Below are 18,237 nucleotides of genomic sequence, written 5' to 3'. Positions count from 1 at the left end.
GGCACCTTCATAATATGGTACAACAAAATGCAAGAGACGTATGTTGCAAAGCAATATATATATGCAAAGCAATGGCAAACAGGTTCGTTAGAAAGGGTTCACTCCTAAATCTCAACCCCTTTTCCCCTTGTGGCACAGAGCCATTGCACCAAATTTTATAGTTCCTTTTGTTCTATGACTTTTTCCCAGTCATCTAGAGGATGTCAGGCTGTCCAACAGAAGGATAACATTTGTCATTTACTGATAGGGTCTGCCTCACTCTAAACTGCACAATTTGGGAGTGCTTCTCTGTGGAAAGTAGAAGAAAACTCCTTATATAGATATTTAAGGGTAGAGAGAAAAAACAACCCGAAGTTTACCATAACACTAAATAAGAACAATTGACTGAAGTCAGAACATGCATCTCCCACTTTTTCAAGATGTGAACTGTAGCTGTCCAGTATGTGACAAGCGCTCCACACATCCTAAAGCACTCTCCTTAGGGTATGTCTACACTGCCCACGTTACAGCGTGGCCGCGGCAGCGCTGTAGTGTGGGCAGTATAGACATGCTTTATCGCCAGGAGTGCAGCTCCCGGCGATAAAGTGCTGTCTATATTGGCACTTTTCAGTGCTAAAACTTTTGTCACTCACAGGGTGTTTTTTCACACACCTGAACGACTAAAGTTTTAGTGCTGAAAGTGGCAGTGTAGACCCAACCTTAGCAAAGGGACATTTAAAGTTATTTTTTTAAGATGCAAAGGGGCACTGTTGGCTGCGCCTCCAATCCCATGCACTTTGGCAGCCTGGTCTCCATTTGAATAGCAAGTGACTGATATACTAATTACTGCAGGGCTGTCTCACAGAAATCTAGTATGTAGGGTTTTTTCTCCCCCCATCCATACATGTTTCATATTGCAGGATACTGTGAGTGCATTATTGGTAAGTGCATAGCTCCTGGCTGTGACAACAGTGCTTCTATAGACAAAAACAAATAAGAATGATCAAAATTGTTTCTGTAAAGATGGAGGATTTGGACCTCACCTGATAGTATTATTGTACAGGTTTCTCTTAAAAAAAAGAACATACCTCTGTATCATTTTGTTAGGAATATTTGAGATAGATGTCACCCAGTATGATTGGATTTGTCTAACTTTAGGTCAAATCGATGTCTGAAATCTATTTTATTGTTTGTCATAAAAAGCTATATAGCATTTGTGCCTGGCAATGATTTGGACAGTCAGTGTCAGCAAGAAGTGCCAGAGTACCAGCTAATTTCTATTGATGTCATTCTGACAGCTGCTTTGTTCTCAAACAATTTGTTCCCCCTTTTTCCAACAGTTTATTTTGGGGAGGTATTTGGCTCCTTTTGCTCAGGCTATAGATGAGGGCAAGGGTTTTCCCTCTACAGCCACATTGATCCAAACTTACTTAATTGGAGAATGACAAAGATTAGATACTTAATTTCACAGTTTTTATAGAACCAGTAAAAGCTGACACTGATGGTTTGAAGTAAGAGGGATCAGACTTTGAAGACCATGTGGATGGAGATTTTGATTATGGCTTCAACAAACACATTTATGAATATCACCTAATCACTCATATCAGAACCTGTTGCTATGGGGAATATGGCTTATATGCACTGGATTTGCTCGGTGGAAATGTGCAGTAGCCAGACTGAATGAATGGTGTATTGGGAGAACTCTACATTGCAGTGCCCTGAGTTAACAAAGAACGAGGTAGCAGATAAACACATGAAGCATTCTTAAATGAAACATTCTTCTAAAATATATATTGGGTAAATATGTGTTAAGTAAGGTCAGTGTTTTTAAATTCACATTAATTTTGCCAAAGACAGATATTGTTTTATCAGAATATACATTATTAAAAGGCAATTCAGCCATTTTCATCTACCATAAAGTTAAGTATTCAGTATAATGTGCCACCAACAGAAAAACTCCATGAAAAAATATATTGCAGATATCTCTAGCACAAAGTAGTCAGTTTGAAAATCAATATTTTAAAACCAAAATACCAAGAACAAATAGGCACTATGAACAACTTGCTTACCACATGGAATTAGAAGAATTGATGCAATTTTAAATGCAAAAATAGGGTATACTGTCTGTGTTTTCTTTGTATTTATATTATCTAAATCCTAAAGTCAAAATCAAAGATAAAAAATTAGGGCTGTCAATCAATTACAAAAATCGCGATTAACTGTGCCGTTAAAAATAACAGACTACCATTTATATCATAGAATCGTAGAATATTAGGGTTGGAAGAGACCTCAGGAGGTCATCTAGTCCAATCCCCTGCTCAACATTTTCAAATATAAATATTTTTGGATGTTTTCCACATTTTCCAATATATTGATTTTAATTACAACACAGAATACAACGTTACAGTGCTCATTTTATTTTTATTATAAATATTTGCACTGTAAAAATAAAAATAGTATTTTTCAATTCATTTAATAAAAGTACTGGAGTGCAATCTCTTTATCTTAAAAGTTTAACTTACAAATGTAGAGTTATGTACAAAAAATAACTGCATTTAAAAATAAAACAATGTAAAGCTTTAGAGCCTACAAGTCCACTCAGTCCTACTTCTTGTTCAGCCAATCACTCAGACAAAGAAGTTTGTTTACATTTGCAGGAGATAATGCTGCCCGCTTCTTGTTTACAATGTCACCTGAAAGTGAGAATAGGTGTTCTCATGGCACTGTTGTAGCCGGTGTTGCAAGATATTTACGTGCCAGATGCGCTAAAGATTGATATGTCCCTTCATGCTTCAACCACCATTTCAGAGGACGTGTCCATGTTGATGAGGGGTTCTGCTCGATAATGATCCAAAGCAGTGCAGACCGATGCATGTTCATTTTCATCATCATGAGTCACATGTCACCAGAAGTAGTCTGATTTTCTTTTTTGGTGGTTCGGGTTCTCTAGTTTCCGCATCAGAGTTTTGCTCTGATAAGACTTCTGAAAGCATGCTCCACATCCTGTCCTGATCAGATTTTGGGAGGCACTTGAGATTCTTAAATCTTGGGTCAAATGCTGCCACTATCTTTAGAAATCTCACATTAGTACCTTCTTTGCATTTTGTCAAATCTGCAATGAAAGTGTTCTTAAAACGAACAACATGCTGGGTCATCACCCAAGACTGCTATAACACGAATGAGGGTAAAACACAGAGCAGGAGACATACAATTCTTGCCCAAGGAGTTCAGTCACAAATTTAATTAACACTTTTTTTTTTTTTTTTAAATGAGCATCATCAGCAGGGAAGCATGTCCTCCGGAATGGTGGCTGAACCATGAAGGGGCATACAAATGTTTAGCATATCTGGCACGTAAATACCTTGCAAAGCCAGCTACAAAACTGTTATGTGACTGTCTGCTCTCACTTTCAGTGACATTATACATCTCACTGACATTATAAATAAGAAGCGGGCAACATTATCTCTCATAAATGTAAACAAACTTGTTTGTCTTAGCGATTGGCTGTACAAGAAGTAGGACTGAGCGGACTTGTAGGAGCTAAAGTTTTACATTATTTTATTTTTGAGTGCAGTTATGTAACAGAAAAAATCTACATTTGTAAGTTGTGCTTTCATGATAAAGAGAATGCACTATGATACTTGTATGAGGTGAGTTTTTATAGTGTAAGTATTTGAAATAAAAATTATATAAAGTGAGCACTGCACACTTTGTATACTGTGTTGTAATTGAAGTCAATATATTTGAAATTGTAGAAAAACATCCAAAATATTTTATAAATTTCAATTGGTATTCTACTGTTTAACAGTGCAATTAAAACTGTGATTAATCATGATTAATTTTTTTGAGTTAATCATGTGAGTTAACTGCAATTAATTGACAGCCCGAAAAAAAGTCATTCCTGGGTTGTAGCCTCCCATGCTCATTTTCAGAAACTCCATACATAGTTATGAACAACTAAAAAGAGTGTACGTTACTAGTAAGATGTGCAGCCTCTCGACTAGACTCTTGTTACTGTAATTAGGATTGTCTGCAAAAATTTACCAAAAAAGTGTATATAACAATCTTTTCCAATTATTAATGAATAGAAATTGGCAAAATAATTTTGTATTTACAGCTACACACTCATTATATACATAGTAAATTATAGATATTATATAGAAATATAGAACATTCATTTCTTACTCTTACGAGGATTAGGGTATACCTCTCAAGTGTTATCACTTTTGTTGGTTTTTAAAACATTTTTTTAAACAACAAAAAACACTGTTCAGATTAAATCAGAATTCCACTCTAGATCTAGCTACTCACTTTACAAGCTCTGAAGCTTTTTCCTCAGACTCAGTTATAAGAATGACATCACCAACGTAACACAGATTGTAGCATCTGCCTCTACCAGTGTGAAGAAAAATACATTAACCATCAAAAGTGATGCACTTTTTTTCTTTTTATTAAATGTTAAACAGATGTGATAGTAGCATTGTTCTATGTCAAACTCCTTTCATATCAACCCAATCTGTTCAGAATGCAACTTTAAATGTAAGAGTGACATTTGTTTTAATGGAGTATTAGCACAATTTAACTATGAATGGGAAAATATTAATATCTCTTGTCAGTGGACTATCTCATCACCACCTACAGTACTCTAACACTTGTCTTCACATTGTCTTTTTCCAGCACTTTTGAGACTTAATTCAAGTTCACCTGAACGAAGCAAATCTCTATTGGCATCACGTTCAGCAAATCCAAATGGAAATGAAGTCCAATGCCACAGTATATGCCACAGCACCCAGTCTCCAGAGACCAATGGACTTTAACTGTGACTAAAAGTCTTTTAAAAAAATATCTGTATTAGAGATTTACTGTCCTCAGAAAGGATAATGCATTGTTTTTCTTCTTTCTAATTAGTAATTTAAGCATATGTTCAGCATTTAACTCTAAATGTTTGCCTTTTCCCCAAGCTCTAAGACAGCTGTCCAAGATGTGAATGCCAGAAAACATTTAAATATCAACATCTGTTGAATTATGTTAATTTAGTGTAATATAATTGGGCATGAGTTGGAATTGATCAAAAGTATATGAATTAGACAAAGGCAAATCCAAACCGATATCCTGGTGCATAAACAAGTCAACAAAGAATGCTAGGAAAGAAAAATTCTGTTTTAACAAAACTAGAACAGCTCATTCAAGACTATAGCTTTCCTCACAAAGAAATACCACCATTTCGTACTTTTCACCATGGGAAACACCTGCGTCTACAATACTGGAACCTGCTGAGACAGAGGACTTGGATGGGATTTGTACTGAAAAAGTCATGTTGAAAGAATGACTCTTAAAATGTCCATAAAAGGGTATTATGATGGCTATGAAGAAAAACCTAACTTCATCTGTTTTCAGAAGCGAAGAATGTGAAGATCTACTCTATGATCAAAAGAGTTTACTCAACTGATTTTAAATTACAGAATTCTAAACATAACATGTATTATAATTTTTATGGATACGGTTCATATTTAAGTATCTGTAAAATGCGGTTAGCAAAGAGATGATGTTATTGGAGTAGAATGTTGCAACAGGATAACAGTCTCCTGCTGTTCCAGAAATTCCAAGGCAAACAAAACCTTTTGCTCTAACCAGGAAACAGTGATTTTGTGCCAACGTTCTTAACATGAATTTCCATTACACCAAAGTATATCTACACTTTGCGCTGGGGGTGTAATTCCCAGCTTGAGGAGACATACCCCCACTAGGTCTGAATGAGCTAGCATGCTAAAATTAGAGTGTAGGCGTAGTGGCACGAGGGGTTAGCTGTCCAAGTATGTACTTAACATCTCTGATGGGGGTGTACATGCATGTCAGTTGCACATGGTGTTGGGGCCACTGGGTCTGCATGCTCACTTGGTAAAATCCCAGAAAATTTATTCTGTGCCCAATCACATTCATTAATTACTTTATAAGTTACAATTAATTGAAAATATGTTCTTTAAGAAATTAAGCATCCAATATCACATGATTTTTATTTCTCATGTTATCTTATTAATGGAAGAACAGACACGGTTCATAGTTTCCATATAGTTAAAACATATTGAAATATTATACATAGGCTATATTCCAAGGTTTTTTAAAAAGGGATTAATGTTCATTTTTTATTATTATTCTTTTTAACTGCAGTGCCTGACAAATAATATTCTACTACAGAGAATTCCACGAAAAACTGCCCTTTTTCAAAATGGCTGCAATCTTCTATTTTTCTGAATTAGACTGAATCCTAACTGCCACAGAGAAAGTGGTAGCCATTGATAGTATAACATGCCATCATCCTCTCTGAGGGTGATGCCAGAGGAAAAATGTAGTGTCTTTAAAAATCATTTAAATTTAATGTGCAACTAGAAACACTATTATGTATATGCAATAACATTAATGGCACTAAAAGAAAAGTTAAGATTGTTTGAGTGCTTTAGCTATCTGTTTCTATCTTAACATACACCTTTTAAGTTTAACCTTAATTCTCAATTACCTGTATTTGTAGTGGATTGTATTTGGAATTACTACAAATTTTATACTTTAATTATGGATATATATTCAATCTTAACTCCAGTTTAATGTATTTTTGTTGGGAATATCAATAAATGTGTAGGATGACAACAGTGAATAATTACTGTATAAAATATACTAATTCTTAGCAATATTGATATAAAGCTATGTGTTCATTTTCCTGTACAGTGTCTAAAAACAGAGTTCACATCTTCTGGTACAGTAATTTCATTCCATAAAAGCCACATTAAACAATTATAGTTCTTGTAATTAACCAGTAGTCTAAGGTACAGTTTTCTTATCCCAATCTATTAACAGCTGCTCAAAAAATGTAGTAATTAATGGTTTCATTTATTTTTGGCAAACCTGCAACACGACAAATAGTTTTGTATCTGCTGCAAATTAGGACTCCTTCCCAAACAACAGATGACACGGTGGGAAAAAGGGAGCAGACAGCATCCTTCCACATCTTTGTCTCTTTAGAAGATCAAATAAAGAGCAGCTGTAATTCTATTTGTCACATCTGTGTAACAAAATACAGTGATCTGTATCAGATGAAACTGAATGAGTTCTGTTCAAATGTAAATGGGGATTTTCTTTCTGACCTGATGGAAAGAAGTCTGAACTCAATATTTCTACATCTCAAGCAAAAATATACTTTTCAAATCTCTGATCACCTTTTGTGTGAATTTTCTCATTTTAGAACTCTCCTTTTCATTATTAATTTACACAGAATACCAAAATAAAATAAAATCACAAAAATATAATGTAGATGATGCATTCTTTTTTCCAACCTATCCAAAATATTTAGAAGTCTGGGCAGGACTGAGATTTGAAAGGGTTGGTGGATTACAGAAAATCTGGAAAACATATGCTCAATATTCTTATTAACATTTATCATGTATCACCATGTGACATTTTTCTTTCATACTACCCACTATGTCTCTTGTACCATTTCCCCAGCTTCCATCGCTAACAGGCCTCTTTCTTTTAGGGATGCGAAGAGACCTGTTTCAGGCTGTGCTGTTTCCTATGGCCAGAAAAGAGGAATAACAGATAGACTCAGGCTCCTGAGTGCTTGCCCATTTTTTTTCCAGGTGGTACGGATGTCAGCACTTCTACATTAGTGACGGAAAAGAACTGAGGGCCAGGAAATGTGTTTTGTTCTTAAAAAGACAGAGTTCACGCAATCTCTGGGAACCAGTGATGAATGATCAAATTATTTTATCATATCTGGAAAAGTGGCAGCAAATCTTGTCTTGTTTTTTCCTTCAGCCTCTCAATACATGTACATACCATAAATCCCATTTATAATACTATAAGCCAGAAGAAAAAACACACCTGATTGAATAATTATTGTACTTAATGTGAAGATACTTTAAAAAATAATGAAGACCATTATAAATAATGAAAATTATTCTAGAAGTTTAAGTACTTTGACTGTCTGTAATTTTGTTTTCCTAATCAATTGATTACAGCATAGACTAACTCCTCTAGTGCTATTTACCAAATTTAAGATCTCCTTTTTTTGGTTTTTGTCTTAATCTGTCAATAAGAATGGCCACATTGCATCATACAAATGGTTAATCTAGCCTAGAATCCTGTCTTCCAACAGTGACTGACGACAGATGCTTCAGAAGGAATGGACACAACAGGGGAATTATCGAGTGATCCATCCCCTGTTGTCAAATCCCAGCTTCTGGCAGTCAGATATTTAGGGACACCTGAAGCATGGGGTTGTGTCCATGATCATCTTGGCTAATAGCGATTAATGGATCTATCCTCCATAAACTTATCTAATTCTTTTTTTAATTGAGTTATATACAGGGCATTCGAAACATCGTCTGGCAACAAGTTCCACAGGTTGACTGTGTGTTGTGTGAAGAAGTACTTTCTTTTGTTTGTTTTAAACCTGCTGCGTATTAATTTCATCGAGGGATCCCTATTTCTTGTGTTATGTGAAGGGGTAAATAACACTTCCATATTCACTTTCTCCATACCATTCATGTTTTATAGAACTCTACCATATTCCCCTTAGCTGTCTCTTTCTTAAGCTGAACAGTCCCAGTCTTGCTTTGAGGCTATATTTAATGTAAATAGGGTTGAAACTCATCTTCATTTTTAAATCTTAATGTTTGTTATCTCTTTTATGAGCAACCCAATACAGTTAAGGTCCTCCTGAAAGTATCAACACACACTGCACAGAAAAAAAACAACAGACCGACTGAGTGCTTATCCCTTCCTACCTGACAGATACGGTTCTGGAGTAAATTATTCCACAATTCATTGATCTAGTGCAATATAGGTCTCTAATCTTTACTTTTTTCCATGTGCTGAGACAAGAACTGTGGTCACTCATCCAGAAGGTGTAAGAAAAGTCAAGGCAAATATAAAAAGAAAATGTCTTTCAAAACACCAAAAAAAAAAAAAAAAAAATTTCACATGACTAGAAATAAGCCAGTGTGGAAACTACACAAAGAAATACATTTAGCAATTCCAGTCTTGCAATAAGAACAACAGATATAGCTTTACTGACTAAAAGGCAAAGGCAACAGTTTGGTTACACTTGTGGTTTATTCTTAAAAATGTTTAAGAGACCAAATAACCAAACTTAGCAGCAGTACAATATGAAAAGAAGACAGGCATATCTTCCTTCCAGGAAACAATTCTCATCTTACACAGAAGTTGTGCTTCAAAGATAGCTAGTAGTATTTATAGCATGATTTTACAAGTTACAAAACGTTTTATAAGTCACTAAAATCCAACCTTCCAGTTCATAACATTTCCTTAACTCGTTGTTTTGTTTTGTACTTTTCTTATATCTGTTTTGGATACTACAGTCCAAACCAGTTAGGCCCAGAGGTACATCCTGACCTGTGCTAAGAAACATCAATCATGTATCTTGGCTTTGACAGACTTCCTATTTTCTAATGCCAAAGCTGATTTCAACTTTGCAAAGCATTGTGGGATATTTGACATGGGTGAACAGAACTGGAGGGAGAGTATAATACATTTAGTTAACATAACTTCCCAAATTTTTTATATTTACATATAATAGTAATACTGTGCACGTAATACCCATTAATGTGGCATGTATTATGCCAAATATATATGCATTGGCTAGCAGCTTAAGAGTCCAAAGTGTGCTGGGTAATAATTTTACAAAGCTTCAATTGTTTACCATCCGTTAATTTTCTATTATTGTATTTAGCAATAAACCGCAAGACAAGACATTTCTATTGGTCATAGTTATAATTTGTTGTGAGCTTCCTTTAAAAGGAGATTAATTATCTGAATTATAATATCCTTACATGTTAAATGTAATCACTGAAAATGTGCAAAAGGTTATTCAGAATCAATCTTAGATTGCTTGAGACTTTCAAGTGAGAATTAAGGGTATGTCTACACTACGAAATTAGGTTGATATTATAGAAGTCAATTTTTAGAAATTGATTTTATACAGTCGATTGCGTATGTCCACCCTAAGCGCATTAAGTCGGCGGAGTGCATCCTCACTACCGTGGCTAGCATCGACTTATGGAGCAGTGCACTGTGGGTAGCTATCCCACAGTTCCTGCAGTCTCCGCCACCCATTGGAATTCTGGGTTAAGCTCCCAATGCCTGATGTGACAAAAACATTGTCGCGGATGGTTTTGGGTACATGTGGTCAGTCGCCCCTCCTTCTGTGAAAGCAACGGCAGACAATCATTTTGTGCCTTTTTTCCATGTGGACGCCATACTTCTTTCAGCAGACGGTGCAGTAGGACTGCTAACTGTCATCATCCACCACTGCAACTCTGCTCTGCTGCTATTGTCTCAATAGTGAATTTCTCCATATTGTCTGTCATGGGCTCCCAGGTACGTGTGTTCTTCCTCAGGAAATGTGCGTGGTGCTAACCATTGTTCTCCACTGCTTCCGCTGTAACTCTGCTCTCCTGTTCTCATGAATCCACCTTGCAGGTTCTCTCGTTGTTCTCTATAAATATCTATTCTTGTGGCATCCGTTGCCAGCCACTGCTTCCGCTGCAACTCTGCTCTCCTGCAGAAGCCAAAACATGGCAAGCATGGAGCCCGCTCAGATCAACACAGCAGTCACGAGCATTGTAAACACCTCACGCATTATCCTGCAGTATATGCGGAACCTGCAAAAGCAGGCAAGGAGGTGACAGCAGCACGGTGACGAGAGTGATGAGGACATGGACACAGACTTCTCTCAAAGTACAGTCCCCAGCAATTTGGACACCCTGGTGGCAATGGGGCAGGCTCATGTCGTGGAATGCCGATTCTGGGCCTGGGAAACAAGCACAGACTGGTGGGACTGCATAATGTTGCAGGTCTGGGATGATTCCCAGTGGCTGCAAAACTTTCCCATGCGTAAGGGCACTTTCATGGAACTTTGTGACTTGCTTCCCCCTGCCCTGAAGCACAAGAATATGAAGATGAGAGCAGCCCTCACAGTTCACAAGCGAGTGGCGATAGCCCTCTGGAAGCTTGCAAAGCCAGACAGCTACCGGTCAGTCGGGAATCAATTTGGAGTGGGCAAATCTACTGTGGTGGCTGCTGTTATCCAAGTAGCCAACGCAATCACTGAGCTGCTGCTATCAAGGATAGTGACTCTGGGAAATGTGCAGGTCATAGTGGATGGCTTCGCTGCAATGGGATTCCCTAACTGTGGTGGGGTGACAGACGCATATCCCTATCTTGGGACCGAACCACCTTGGCAGCCAGTACGTAAACCACAAGGGGTACTTTTCAGTGGTGCTGCAAGCCCTGATGGATCACAAGGGACGTTCACCGACATCAAAGTGGGATGGCAGGGAAAGGTACATGATGCTCGTTTCTTCAGGAACTCGCATCTTCAGGTCTGTGCGCCTGCTGCCTTTCCTGCAGCTCCACCAGACCCCGGAGCATATCAGTTTGATCCCCCAGTAGCCTCAGCATTGCATCTGCCTCTTCTCATCACGCTGCTGCCACCTTTCCTCTTGCTCCTGCAACCTCTCATCTTCCTCGTCCCTCCTGTCCTTGTATTCATTTTCTGCTTTCCTGGACTCTACCATTGTTTGCCTCCACGCATTCTGCTGAGCTCTTTCAGTGTGGGAGGACTGCATGAGCTCAGAGAACATTTCAATACTAGTGCATTTTTTTCGCCTTCTTATCTGCGCTTGTCTCTGGGACGGAGATGATAGGGGGTGCATCGAAACATTTGCAGCTGCAAGAGAAAAAAAGGGAGAGTAGTATCTAAAAAGACCCATTTTAGAGAACAATGGGTAGACTCTTTCACGGTCAACCAAGCTGTTAACATTACATAGCACATGTGCTTTCGGTACAAGGTCGCATTTTGCCTCTTATATTGGGGGCCTGCCAGTTTGGTGTGAGAGATCACACATGCAGGGCCGGTTAACAGAATGCGGCTTGCAGGCAGCCATGGTAAGCCACAGTCTTTTGGCTTCTTCAACCTTCATAACATGTGGGAATGGTTTCAAACAGCAGCACCCTCCTTTCCCATACCAAGCACCCGTTGGGTTGGCCATTTAAAAGGAGGGGCTGCAGTTTTCGGGTTAACGTGCAGCACAAACCCAACTAAACCCCTCCACCACCATCCAATTCTCTGGGATGATCGCTTCACCCCTCCTCCCACAGCATGACTAGTATCAGGGAAGATCCCTGCCAGCCAAATGTCAACAGCTCAGCGTAAACTGGTCTCCCCCCACCGTGTGGCTAAAAGTAGGGATGATTTCTTTTCAGCCCAGCAGGAACGGCCACCTCTGAATGTCCCCTTAAGAACCCCTGGAGGATTTCCGCTCCATCCCCAGACAGAATTTTCCAGTAGCTGTACTGGCTGCGAATGCATCCCAAGTCTTCAGGGCAAATTAATCATTAAACACACTTGCTTTTAAACCATGTATTATATTTATAAAGGTACACTCACCAGAGTGCCTTCTCCGGCTTCATGGTCCGGGAGACCACCTTGGGAGGATATTGGCTCCAAGGTGATAAACAGTTCCTGGCTGTTGGGGAGAAGAGTTTCTCCACTTGCCTGTTGTCCACTATCCTCCTCCTCATCCCCAAAATCCTCATCCCTGCTGCATGAGACTCCCCCCTTGCAGGTTTCCATGGACAGCGGTGGGTTAGTGGTCAGGGCACCCCCTAGGATTGCACGCAGCTCATCATAGCAGTGGAATGTCTGGGGCTTTGACCCGGAGTGGCCATTTGCCTCTTTGGTAGGCTTGCCTGAGCTCCTTCATTTTCATGCAGCACTGCTGCGGTTTCCTGATACAGCCTCTGTCTATCATGCCCTTGGAAATTTTTTCAAATATATTGGCATTTCGTCTTTTGGAATGGAGTTCTGATAGCACAGATTCATCTCCCCATACAGCAATCAGATCCAGTACTTCCCGTTCGATCCATGCTGGAGCTCTTTTGCGATTCTGGGATTGCATGGTCACCTCTGCTGATGAGCTCGCCACGCTGGCTAAACAGGAAATGAAATTCAAAAGTTCCTGGTGCTTTTCCTGTGTATCTGGCTAGTGCCTCTAAGTTGAAAGTGCGGTCCAGAGCGGTCACAATGGAGCACTCTGGGATAGCTCCCGGAGGCCAATACCATCAAATTGCATCTACACTACCCCAAATTCGACCAGGCGATGTCGATTTCAGCACTAATCCCCTCATTGGGGAGGAGTACAGAAATCAATTTTAAGAGCCCTTTAAGTGGACAAAAATGGCTTCGTCGTGTGGACGGGTGCAGGGTTAAATCAATCTAAGGCTGCTAAATTCCACATAAACTCGTAGTGAAGACCAGGGCTAACAACTGTATTCAACAAAAGATTTAGCTGCATATGCGTATAGTAACCTTAAATACAATAGCTTTACTTAGAGTTATTTATGATTATGCTAAAGAGTGGGCCAAAACCTTTGCTGGTGTAAATTTGTCAAGTTCCATTGGTTTCAACAGAGCTTTGCTAATTTACAACTTTTAAAAAGATCTGGCCACGTTTGTAAAGATCTGAAAGATCCATTTCAAGATTCCATACACAGCAATGAGACTTCAAATTTACTAGAAAGGTACAATTCGGAACTTGCCCTCTCATTAACCTTGTGCATAATATCAGCTTCATCTGAACCAATGATTTTTTTCGTAAGCTTGAAAGGAAAGAAATTTTGTCCCTCCACACAGATGGGTGAAGTCGGGAATTTTAAATGCAGCAGCAAGGTGGTCAACTCCCCTCTGGAGGGAATGGCAACGTAAAACTATGTCAAGCTGTAGGAGACCTCTGACTGTACTGGCAAGCTGGAAATCCCACCTGCTCTATTTATACTGGCAACTTAACCCAACGGATTTCATCGATAAAGATAAGTTACTGTGTGTTTGCAAGGTGGTACACATGCTTGCTTTTCACATAAACAGTTTTTCCGTTTGTTTATAACAACTTTTACGAAGATAAAATATTAAGTTGTTGAGATTTTGGATGGTGGCAGGGAAATGAGAATCAGGCCCTAAATATGCACTTATGAAGAGAATTCAGCTCAATGGAGGACAATTTTCTTTATATACTGTTGTTCTGAGCAAAAATATGATTTCCGAACTATGCTTACAAGGAAACTGCTTTCAAACATCTTTAAAATAATATTTGTTTACCTTGGAAGACATTTAACAGATGAAAAAGTCTTATAAATTGTGTGAAGAGGATGCATAACAGATTCTGCTTTACTGGTGGAACCAACCATTTGGAAGATGTCATCTGAGCTCACACACAATTAAAATTAAGTATTTTCATATTTAATACTCATATGATCTAAGTGAATATTTGGTCTCAGACTCTGGCTATTAATAACATCCACTATTTACTTACATGAAAAAAATGGGTATATCCATATAACTAAAGATACTGGATATACTGTGAAGGCCATGTGCCTATTCTCCCTTAAAAGTGGGATATTACCCAAGTCTTCAACTTATCATTATTGTGTTATTGCCTTTTCAAAAGAACTTATTTGTCATCCCAAATAATATCACTACAAATTAAAATAAAAGTTGTGTGTAAATAATAGGTACTGTATACAGCTAAGAAAACATTTCTGTAATTTTCTGTACTATAAAGCAATTCTGTTACAATGAATATTGGGGAGGAGGGGGAAATTGGGTACTATAAATTTCAAACATATAAAAGATCTATGAACAGTCATGTACCTGGGAGATTTGACTATGATTTTTTGTCGCTGTTGTTTACTGCAATGCCTGACTTTTTTTGCACCACTGACAAGGTTTGTTTTCATAAAGTTTGCTAATCAGGTGTTTTTGGTTTTTTTAACAGGAAAATGACATTCTAACCATGCTACAAGATTGACACAAACGTTAAGCTATTTTCAATTACCTGTATTGTTAAAAAAGATGTATATATAAAGGTAACACAGTAGCTGCTTGAGCCTTAGAGTTATATTGCAAAGTCAGGAACCCTACTTGGTCACCCATTTTATCCAGCTGTTTAATAAAATGATTATAATCAGAGTAAATACATTACTTTGATACAATTATCATTCCAATCCAATATACAAATGTTGACAAAAGATTAAAATTACACAGAAAAGGCTATAAAAATGAAGTTACAGATAAAAAAAGCCCATCAAGAATGGAGTCAATCACTACAAACAATTTTGGGAGACAGAAAGTGATAATAAGTTAGTGATTTTAAAGTATATTTTCACCTTTATCTTACCTGCTAGCTGTTTTTACTGAAATATTTTTCTTGTGTCCTCTCTCAGATCGGTTATCCCGCAGGAGCTGAAGCTACACAAAAAACATTCACAATTGTGTTGGAAACAAAGCCATTTTTTATTTTAAAAAAATGTTATCCTAGCTTTGTCATCTTTTTGTGTTTTTTATTTTTAACAGTAAATTAAGTATTATATATTGGATTTTAACAGCATCACTTATGGCAAGACCACTAGAAATGTTAAAAGTCGGGGATGTAGTGCATTCTTGATAAATTCATGGTCAGTCATTACAGCATTTTAATAAAATTTTGTGAACACACACGTAGAGTTAAGGTTATAATTACATATCCATTCATTTTAAACCCAACGTTATTTGAACTTTGTAGTTATAGAAAAGACATTTGAAAACAAAGAATTTCAGAGTTCCACAAATCGTTACCCTGACTCGGAACTGTGAAAAGCCTATGATTCTTAAGAATCATTCATAAATAACTTATACCCTCAAAACTCTATTATGAAAAGGGATAGAGAAGCTCACTTTAAAAGACTTCTCAGATTAGCACTGGTATCTAATAGTTAAGCAATATTTATAAACTCTGCTGAGACCCAAAAAGTTGAAAATTTCAGAGTAACAACAAAAGCTAAATACCCAAACTTCCTAACACTTATCTATTAGCTAGCACTGGTGACTAAAATAACGTAGATTCTAGACCAACCTATTTTTGAAATTTCTCCCAAATAAATACAATGTGAAGACTTTTCCAAAATAAAACTATTTCATTATTCAAAATGCATCTCCCAACTGATATGATACTCCTCAATGTGAGGGTGATATGGCAATGACACATTTAGAAATAGCTGCAAAATAATTACAAAGAAGAAGTGCAAACTAATAGCAAAATAAACTAAAATCATATTTTGAAGGGAACCAAGCCTTCAACAAAGGATACAAAGTATCAAGACAAACTGATCTGAAGACTTAGCTATACAAATGGCTGTGGAGACTTAAGGCAGCACTTCACCGAAGGCAGTCAGAAAAAAATTAGGGGGACACACTTGGGGACTTCACAGTACCACTGCAGAGATGGGCAAGTGCTTCAAATAACCAGGTTAAGAGGGGCAGTCTTTTTGTTGTTGAATAGTTTACCTGCTACATACTTCTGTCTTGACTAGATAATTACATAAGCTCTAATTTAATACTTGTTTACTTCAAAAATTAAATAATTAAACAGAACAATATTATTATACCATACCAGGTAAAACCTATAGTTATACAAGCTGGCCTTCCGCAGGAAAATTTCTGTAAGATGCTGCAAGTATGAATTTTTATTAGTGTTAAACTCATTTTTTTCCTTCTTTTACAGGTTCTGAAGTGTAGACACATTGCGGATGACTAGTTTCTGTTTCATGTGATGACATTACATTCACTACATGATTCAGCTACAGTCTGAAACTTATTAATTTACTGGACCCCCAATGCCATTGCCAAAAGTACAAAAGCTTTCATAATTATTTTACGACCCATGAGGTGAAATTATTTAAAAAATGATAAAATAATGTATTTTTGGATAAAGTATTTATTTATTTACCATTACTGGCATTAGTCACTTGCAGGTTTCATGCTGGATGAGATATCAGCAGCATAACAGATGCTGGGACACCACTTAGCATGGAAACCTGCATGGATAGTCTGCATTTCAGAACCTTCAAAAGTAGTACTAAAGGTACAAGTTAAGTTCATTATCAAGTAATTTGAGACATTAAGGATAACAAATGAATTCTTTAAGTTTAAACTGCAACTCACTAAGTGTTACTTGTTACAGTCCAAATTTGACAACATAAAGCCAGCTTTTAAAATGCTAGTTTGTTTCTTCCACAAGAAATAAAAGTTTCAAAATGACGTGAGGTAAATATCATATAAAGTTGTCTGTGTAGCTGTTAAATGTCAGCCAGCTTACCATAACATACATTATAATACTTTCACAATTTACAGCTAAAACTGTAATTCTTTTTTTTTTCATCCTGTCAGGCTTGAGGAAGTAAAATTAGTTGAGAAAGAGTCTGATTTGGAGTTTGAAAGAAGGGGAAGAAAAGCAGATATGCTGATTTAACTCTGATCTATCAAAGCTAGTGGAGTTCAGAATGGTCCTAAAAACATGATGAATTTTTAAAAAAATCTCTTGTATCTTACTGTGTTACTTATTGCTTTCTATGATGCTTAAAATGTATTTGCTACAACTTCAGTTGGTGTAAGTCAGCATAGATCCATTGAAATCAACTGAGCTACATCAATTTGCAGCAGCTTAAGATATGACCCAATGAGTTACTCTAGAGGCTTGATGTACTACTGATGTATTCAGTTACTTTTTCTGAGAGTTTGAAAAGAACTAATATGTTCAAGATACAAAAGAGAAAGGCTTATTTACACAAAGTTCTTGTTCTGTCAATAACTTATTGCTTTGCCATGCATATGACTAAGCATTTTTCAAAGTCTGAAAGGATGGTCATCAGTTAAGCAACACTCCACTATTCAAATGTAAGTGTTTTCTTGTTAAATTCACTGATCTTAAGTATGAGGTAACCAACATACAACTTGTGAGATTCTGTGCAGTTTCCAGGGGAACAGGTGGGCTAAGATTGCTTTAAGCTATCTCTGTGCCATCCTGAGCTGGAGCTACTCCCCTGATACAATTTAGACAGCCCTGCACTCCTGTCTAAATTACAGCAGACTCCCTGGGCTGCTCAGCTGGTCATAACACTATCTGGAATCCCCACAGTCATTGTGGCCCTGCCTCTACACATCCCCAGCATGCCTCCTACACTGAAGCTCATGAGCTTATGTCTGCCTTCTGCAGGTTATGCACCAGGAGAATCCTCATCTGGAAGGATTTAACAGCCCCTTTATATCCATCTGACCCTTTTACCTAGAGTGACAGAGAAGAGTGGGGTGTGGATTTCATCCTGCAAGTCTGTTCTTACACAGTTTAAATTTCTTAAATACTGTGAAAAAATGTC

The 18,237-nt window shown here is 37.5% G+C and overlaps 1 protein-coding gene across 1 annotated transcript in view; it reads right to left on the bottom strand.

Annotated features, from left to right (window-relative positions):
* GPATCH2 (G-patch domain containing 2) overlaps window positions 1–18,237 on the bottom strand; it is a 180,849-nt gene that overhangs the window by 25,484 nt on the left and 137,128 nt on the right. The window contains exon 8 of the mRNA XM_077813756.1: window positions 15,225–15,295. Within this exon, the coding sequence (XP_077669882.1) occupies window positions 15,225–15,295 (71 nt within the window). The remainder of the gene's footprint in view (window positions 1–15,224; window positions 15,296–18,237) is intronic.

This window comes from Eretmochelys imbricata, chromosome 3 (assembly GCF_965152235.1).
Source record: "Eretmochelys imbricata isolate rEreImb1 chromosome 3, rEreImb1.hap1, whole genome shotgun sequence".
Classification (NCBI taxonomy): Eukaryota; Metazoa; Chordata; order Testudines; family Cheloniidae; genus Eretmochelys; species Eretmochelys imbricata.
Note: the sequence above shows the minus strand (reverse complement) of the source record. Positions and strands in the feature narration are given on the sequence as shown.